At 36.5% G+C, this 8,494-nt stretch overlaps 1 protein-coding gene across 1 annotated transcript; it reads right to left on the reverse strand.

The window, feature by feature from the left end:
• Positions 1-5,339: 5,339 nt before the first annotated feature.
• On the reverse strand, positions 5,340-7,485 carry LOC105162898 (Transducin/WD40 repeat-like superfamily protein). The gene is made up of 3 exons (XM_011081068.3): positions 7,284-7,485; positions 6,561-6,904; positions 5,340-6,106 (listed from the first exon to the last, which is right to left on the reverse strand). The coding sequence occupies exons 2-3, from the start codon at positions 6,895-6,897 to the stop codon at positions 5,388-5,390; spliced, it is 1,056 nt and encodes a 351-aa protein (XP_011079370.1). The 5' UTR covers positions 6,898-6,904; positions 7,284-7,485; the 3' UTR covers positions 5,340-5,387.
• Between the last annotated feature and the right edge of the window lie 1,009 nt (positions 7,486-8,494).

The raw sequence follows: 8,494 nt of genomic DNA on the forward strand, positions 1-8,494 counted from the left end.
TGGAACCGAAATAGCTAGTATTCCTGTGGGATGGTGGCGGAGCACCAATAGTTATTATCGATAATTTCAAAAAAATGTAACATTAGAAACACATAATATTAAATAGATATTTTTTGATAATTTCTTAAAATTCATATTTTTCTAAAATTACATTAAAGTCCTCTAATTTCCTAAAAATTTCATTTAGGTGCATATTTTTTCTAAAAATTGCACCTTTTTTTCTATACTTTCATAAAATTATATTAAAGTCCTCTAATTTTCTAAAAATTTCATCTAGGTGCATAATTTCCCTAAAATTGCAGAAATTACAGAAATTAAAAAAAATTAAAAAATTATTGAAAATTTATGATTTTTTTTTAAATTATAGAAATTATGTAAAATAATTGAATATTTTTAAAATTACAGAAATAAAAAAAATTCAGAAATTATTGAAATTTTTTTTTAATTTTTTTAAGATTACAGAAATTATGAAAAAATTCTGAAACTTTTTAAAATTACAGAAATTCCCAAAAAAAAATTCAGAAAATTTTCAAGCATCATCATCATAATTTTCATGCATCATCATCATCATCAGAAATTACAGAATTTAAAAAATTGGCAAAGTTTTTTAAAATTTTCAAAAATTCAAAAAAAAATTAGTAATGCAGAATTTTTTTTTAAATTACTAAAATATAAATTTGTTTAATTTTTTTGTAGAATTTCACACAACAAATATTACACCTCAAACTGTAGAAAAATTAAAGAAAAAAATAAAAAAAATTAATTAAAGTCACCTGACTTCGAACGGGGGGAGAGAGAGAGAGAGAGAGAGAGAGAGTAGGGAAGAAGAGGAAGAGGGGAAGAAGAAAATTCAGCCAAGTGTTGTTTATATATATAAATGGTTGTTCCAAAAACCGTTTCAAAGCGAGTTACAATATTCAAAGATATATAGTTTAATATAACCGTTTAAAAATTCGTTATAAAAGCCGTTACAAAATATGGATATGACGTTGTTTTGTTCATCTCCGTTATAAATGTCGTTACAAAGAGTGTTTCAAATAATTAATTATTTTTATTGAAATTATTTTAAAAAAATAAATATTTTCTTCGATGATTTAATGTTGTAGAAACATATCAGTGTAGTGGAATAATATAATTGAAATGTATTAAAAAATAAAAAATTTTATTTGACATTGATACATGTACGCAGTATGCAATAAATTTGTATATTCATAAACGTTAGTATGATAGTAATGTAATTGTCATTGTACAGTGTTGGCCGTTCCAAATATCATTTCCCGTTGTTTTTTCCACCTTCATTTGGAACGGCCTTTGTAATGATTTCTTATTAGTTTGATTGTTCCGAAGATTAAATTATTTTATAGCGATTTTTGTAACGGCCTTCGGAGTTCTTCATGTTTTGTTATTCTGTAACGACTTTAGTAACGGCCTCTAATAAAAAAATCCGTTCCAATTGTCATGATTTTTGTAATAGCATCTTTTTGTATATTTTTCCGTGGTTTTTTCCACTGCCATTGTAACGGCTCCTTATTTTACCTAAGAGCCGCTACAAAAAAAAAAAATCGAACCGTTACAAAAATCATCGTAGATTAGTAACAACTTACAAATTGTAACAGTTTTACGCGCACTACATATTTATAACAGCTTTAGTAACGGTTGCGGCTGTTACAAAATAAATACATTTTTATTACCCCCTTAATCACATCAGTATGTCCAATTCGCTACAATGGTCGTTACAAAAAAATCGTTACAAAAAGCGGGTTTTTTGGTAGTGTTTGTATTTTAATTTTAGAGCTAACAAATTCAATTGGGGCTTAGGGTTTCGGCAGTCAAATAGACTTCACTTACACAGTCAACATCTTACGTGGATGTTGAAGTGGCAAAGAAAGAAGAAATAGGGGAAGTGACGGGGCGTTGATTGAAACTCATCGAAGGCCATGACGTGGATGGTGCCGTTGATGGAAACTGATTGGAGGGATGTGTGTATCGTGGGGAGGCAAATATGGGAATGGTGGTCTATTGACGAGATGATTGCTAGCGAGAAAGATATGGCAGAAAAAGGTTAGTAGAAGATGAGGATTGGTAAATGTGAGGATCAGCCATGGGAGTAAAAGTTTCAATAGCATAAGTTCAATCTGAAACCCATATGAGGGGGAGTGAATGAAAATAAAAATTGATTGAGGAAAATGATGGGTCGGCAAAAGCGAAGCTGTCAGAAAGCCCACGCCAGGGTCGTTCGCCGGAAGGAGAAATTGAGGGATGAAATGTTAGGGTTCAGTATGAGCGAAGGACAGGAATAAAAAAAAAATGAGCTCATTTGAATTGGGTTGGATGAAAATGCAAATTGATAAGGGGGGAAAACTGAAGAAGGTAAGGGGAAACTACTGTGAAAGCCCGACATCGTTTGACATTCGTCGGAGCAAGGAACGAGGAGGGAGAAGAGAGGTCAAAATAGCGAACAAAGAGGTGCAGTGAAGTAGCTGGATAGAGATGGGAATGCCGGAGAAAAGGGTATGAGAAGGTTCACAGCGAAGAGACGAATTTGCTGCCGGTAGTGGTTTCAGGCAATGGAGGCCGGGCGCCAAGAAAGGGGTAGAGAGAGAGAGAGAGAAAGGTAAAAAGGTGGCTGACGGGCAGTGGCGTGTGAGGGAGCGTTGTTGGGTAGAATGGAGTTCTGATCGGATGGGGAGGGGGAGCTGCCTTCGGCAGGAGTTGTTGGCTACAATGGTTGAGGTAGGGTGTTGTGAGGCTACAAGGGGCCTAGGTTTACTTTTGTGGTTCTTTTTTTTTCTTCTTTTTAATGTCAACATCTTATGAGGATGTTGTTGGAAAATTTTTAGTTTCAAGTAATTGAAACAAATATAACAATTGAATTTAGAAATCAAAGGCAATTAAAGCCACATTGGAACAAATAACATAAAAACAATTAGAAACACTATTTATGAAAAGAAAATTAAATCAAAAACTTACAATGAGAATAGTATCGTAATAATCAATTATAATCGTTAATTTAACTGAATCGCAAAATTACTGCTTGCCTTGAAGAAAATATACGTCCCGTATCAATAGTACACTGGGTACAACTTAATTTCTCCCAGGATAAGACGGTTGCAGTAGGTTTCAGCACTATAGCGGAATTCTCCGTGAATCCCCTCTCAGGTCATCAAATAGCATATAGAGACTCATTTTTTGGTTCATTAACTGCAAATGGGTGTACAAAACTAAGCTGCAAAAGGATGGTTCTGTTGAACGGCACAAAGCCAGGCTCGTTACCAAAGGCTATACGCAGGTGGAGGGGGTGGACTACACTGAGAGGTTTTTCCCTGTTGCCAAGACAGTAACTATGTGCTTATTTTTGGCACTAGCTACTACATTTCAATGGCCAGTGCATCAGATAGACATAAATAATCTTCATGGTCATCTAGACGAAGAAATTTTCATGACTGCACCTGAAGGTTATGACATTGCTCCTGGGCACGCTTGTCTCCTTAGGCGTTTGTTGTATGGATCAAAGCAAGCGTCGAGGCAGTGGAATGTTGAGTTCACACGTAGCCTTGAGGGTCTTGGTTTCAAGCAATCTGGGCACGATCATTGTCTCTTCTTCAAGCCTTTAGACACAGGTTTTATTGGGCTTCTTGTTTATGTTGACGATGTTCTTATTATGGCTCCTTCTCTTGCTTCCATTTCACAGGTAAAGTAGTGTCTGGATGCTCTCTTCACTATTAAGGATCTAGGATGTGCACGTTATTTCCTTGGTTTACAAATTGGGCGTTCTAAGGAAGGTATGTCTATTACTCAGTCCAAATATATCCTTGATTTGGTCAGTGAGTGTGGACTTCAGGATGGGAAATCTGCAGCGACTCCTTTGCCTCCTGGTATTAAGTTCAATTCTAATTCTGGTAATTTATTTGAGGATCCTGAATGGTATCGACGTTTAGTTGGGTGTCTCTTGTACCTTAGCTTCACTCGTCCGGATATCTCCCATGGGGTACAACAACTTAGTTGGTTCTTGCAGCGCCCTTGCCATTCTCATTGGCAAGCTGCCCTTCACTTGGTCTGTTATTTGAAAGGATGTTCTGAGGTTGGTCTTTTCTTTCCGTCATCCAACTCACTTCAGCTCCAAGCCTTCTGTGATGCTGATTGCGGGGCTTGTGCTGATACTCGTTGGCCTCTTACTGGTTACGCCATTTTCCTTGGTCCTGCACTCATCTCTTGGAAAACCAAGAAGCAATGCATAGTGTCCCGTTCTTCTACAGAAGTTGAGTACCGTAGTATGGCTACCACTGCTTGCGAGTTGCAATGGATTTCTTATTTGCTTCGTGATTTTGGTGTTACTGTTTCTACCCCTATTCCATTTCATTGTGATAACCAGGCAGCTTTGCATATCATGGCTAATCCCGTCTTCCACGAGCGCACGAAGCACCTTGATATAGATTGCCATGTTGTTCGAGACCTTTACAAGTTTGGTTTCCTCCTTCCCGTTATTGTTCGCAGCAAGGAGCAAGTTGCCGATTTGTTCACAAAGCCTCTCTCTAGTCTTGCATTTCTTCCTCTCTTGTGCAAGTTGGGCTTGTTTGCCTTTGCCCCAAGTCCAACTTGTGGGGGGGGGGGGGGGGTGTTAAGAGGAAGATTGGAATTGGATAATGTAGCTTGCAGCATGTGCTCAGAAAAGATACAGAGCAGCACTCTGAAGACGAAGGCTTTGTGAAGAAGCGTGGTTTATCTCTTACGTTTTTCTTCTTCTGTTTGCTTTATTTGTTATATTTTTATTAGTTGGCTGATGTGTGCGCCGTATGGCGCTTACGTGTCATCGAGTCTGTTAGTTAGTTGGCGGGAGTCTGTTATTTCCGTTTTTCATCTTCTCCAGATTGTATTTAAGAGCTTCTCTTTACAGAAATCTGCAACTTTTGTTCAATGAAGAAAGCTTCGATTTTGCACCTGCACATGGCTTCTGTTTGTTCTGTTTTCATTATCATCTTCAACATTCTTACCCAAGTTCTTGAGGAAGCGAGGTATACAAAAAGGTTCCACGTTAGTCCAGCTGACTTGATGAAGGTAATGTCAGTGTTATTGCAACCATTTACCTAGTAAAGCTGTTGTGTCTTCATGGATTGTGAAGATACATGCAATCTGCATTCTCGTTTATCTTATTGTTTTATTGTACGGTCAGAGACTGCAAATGCTTAATTGCTGGAAAAAGTAGCCTCTTGAAAAATAAGCATACACAATTTATATTATATATGCAAGAAAAAGAAAGTCCTACATGTTGATGTAGATTCACATGTAAGAGCAAGAAAAGTTAGAAATTCACTGCAAAAGTTGTATGGAACAGTTAGAAGTTGTAAAAAAAGTTTAGCTTAATTTATTTTGTGAAAAGGAATTGTAAATCATACAAACACATCACCTTCTGGTGTCCATACATGAAGGAGCCGATCATAAAATGAGCAAGTAGCAATTACTGGACTCTTCTTTCTCCCGACCACAGATACGTCTCCTCTTTGCCAATCTGCACCGTACGCAAGTGAACCATGTTTGTTGTATTGTTCAACAACTTGGACTTGATTCCCATCAAATTTAACAATTGCAAATCCATTGTGCATACAAGCAGTCAAGACTAGTCCTGGTGTGGATGGATGGTGCTTAATTCTCCACACTCCTCCTCCTAGACGTATTGAAGATTCATTTACAGGCTTTGAAGTTGATCTGACATCCCATATCCTTAGGCATTCATCATAGCTACCTGTGAGTAAAGTATAAGGATCACTAGGGCTTTTTGCAATACAACAAATTCCCATTGTGTGAGCTTTTGTGTTTTGGAAAACCAAGTTAGAAGGGTCATCACGCAAATCCCAGCAACTGAATTTGCAGTCGTCTGAGCCAGTGTATACTAGCATTGGTTGTTGGATGTCAAATGAAGCCGCCCAAAGCTCGAAGTCATGTGCTTTCCATTCTTGTAATATGTTCAGTTGGGATTCGTCAAGTGAGATTATAGAAACTGATCCATCAGAAAGGCCTACTGCCATGGATGTAGCAGATGAGTTCCAATCGATGCACAAGCACATGGAAGAACTGATACAATCGCCACAAAGTTCATTTAGACCGTTCCCTGCATTAACGAGGAGAACTCATCATTGTAGATTCTGATCAGAGCATACATGATGCTCAGGGAAGATAAAGAAGACCAAGATGCAATATACATCATTAGCATGCAAAAGGCCTCCATTCATTAGCATTCTTACTCGCCACAATGTGCCTTGTCCAATGTGTTCCAAATGTGTTTACTTTTAAGACTTTGCGTTTATCCTTGATGCAATAGACTAATAAACTAATTTTCAATTAGGTACTTATGCTAACCCTTGTAATTAGAAGGTCATGTACATACTGACTTAGTTCACTATCATTCATGGAGTTGATACTTCAGTTGGACAACAATTTTACAATTTCAGTGTCATTAAGAAAATGGGTTCAACCCTTAATCTAAAATGTAGAATCAGGACTGATTTGGCTATATTGTGAGTAACATATTCAACGACCACAACAAAGCGAAAAGTACAACTTACCATGCATTTTTGAACCATCTGAATCAGAGCCCTGCAGGCTATGAATCCTAACATAACCATCAGCATCAGCTTGAGCAAGCAAAGGACGGCCTGGATTCTGCAAGAGCCTCGGGCTCCACTTTATATCAAAAATACCTGCCGTTTCCACTTTCTGAATCAACTCGAGCCGGCCAGCTTCAGCATCAACATCAAAGAGCGTAATGCAACCTGACCGACTTGGTTGATCGCCCTCTTGAAGCACGTAAGTGGAAGCTGCAAGCACGTTATAGAACGACTCATGGGGACAAAACTCCACGGCATCTGCATTTCCATCTAAGATGCAGCTCCCCATCTCCATGTACAACCTGAATATGCATGAAACAAGCATAATATGTTCAAGATTCTAAGCTACAGAGGGAAAAGCATTGGGGCATTTCATCATACACCTAATTGACCCTGCAAACAAACTTCAAAGAAATCACATAATCAGTCAATCGGAGTAAGCTTTTCCGTTCTCGATTCCTTTTATGACGGCAATGAATTACAGTATGAAAGAAAAAGAAAAGATTTATGAATATGAAGCCGCCTTGGGACGGCAACGGGGCGGGTCTGGGGCGGGTTCGTCCATCCCCGAGACCCGCCCTCGCCCCGCCCCGCCCCGCCCTGAGTGGAAGCAGCAACAACCATTTCAGAAATATAGACCCAGAAAATCAGATAAACATTTGAAATTGAGATTTAGCACACCGTCTTTGAAGTCGCAGCTTGAGGAGTTGGGCAAAAACGAGGCGGCGCAGCTTGCTAGGGGTCAGGCGACGCGGCAGCTGATGAGTGAAAGTTTTCTGAAATAGGATTCCGGGCGGCAGTGGCGGCGGCTGATTCAGGGAATGAATTGTATACGGAAAAATGCATGCGAACCCGTGTGGTAAGAAAATGAGCAAACTACACATGTAAAAAAAAAAACAATTATAATACGATTTTGGTCTTCAAATAATTTAGGATTGTAATTTTAGTTTTCAAACTCTAATACTATGTTTGGTTTCATATTTTAGCATTTTCAGCGATAAGATAAAATATACTCAATGTTTATTTTATATTTTTTACACCTTATCTGTGTGTTTTTTTATTTTTTAATTTTTTGTATATAATATATATAAATTTATATATATAATATAAAAGAGACATGATTTAATAATAAATAATATTTTTTATCTCCAAAAAAAATACAATATCAAACATACAATATTTATATATAAATATATATAAGATATGATTTGACAATGAGCAGTGGTTTTTGTCTCAATTCCAACATCAAACCTACAACACTTATTTTAAAATATTTTAAATTACCTCAAAATATAAATCCAAACACTATATAACTTTTTTGGCACTTTTGGTCCTTTCATTAACTTTTCCATTATTTAACGAAAATTTCATTTAAAGTGGAAAAAATTATTATTTTCCTCCCATTTTATGGTGCTTTTAAAGTTGTAATCCAATGCATCCAATTTTTTCTATTTTTCTTCAAACAATTAAATAGAATAAACCAAAAAAGTAAATTTAAGCAATAATAAATATGTTCTTTAAATTAATAATAAATTTTAGAAAATTTGTTGTTTAAATTTATTTATTTTTTGTTTATTCTCTTTTAAAGTTTGAAGAAAAATAGAAAAAATGGGCGTATTAGATTATAGCTTGAAAAACACCACAAAAATTGAAATAAAAATAGCAATTTTTTTGTATATTAAATAAAATTTTCATTAAGTTTAATGAAAAAGGTTAAACAACCACCACGTCGACTCCTTCAACTGCCAGAATCCCTCAAGCAAGCGCACATTTTTTCAAGCATTCATAAGCAATTTCTAATATATATGCTCGTGGTGCTCATTCTTTTAATATAGCTTGCTATTCTCTTTTTCTTGTTCTCTTTTTCTAAATTATTATTTTAATGTTAGTAT

Source organism: Sesamum indicum, linkage group LG5 (genome assembly GCF_026168435.1).
Source record: "Sesamum indicum cultivar Baizhima isolate 11 linkage group LG5, ASM2616843v1, whole genome shotgun sequence".
In the NCBI taxonomy this organism is placed as follows: domain Eukaryota; kingdom Viridiplantae; phylum Streptophyta; class Magnoliopsida; order Lamiales; family Pedaliaceae; genus Sesamum; species Sesamum indicum.

Bases quoted from the DNA above. Each gene is read 5' to 3' on its own strand.
- LOC105162898 (XM_011081068.3), bottom strand. From the start codon at position 6,897: ATGGAGATGGGGAGCTGCATCTTAGATGGAAATGCAGATGCCGTGGAG. The intron at 6,107-6,560 runs GTAAGTTGTACT...TCGTTAATGCAG, and splicing joins AGATGGTTCAAAAATGCATG to GGAACGGTCTAAATGAACTT.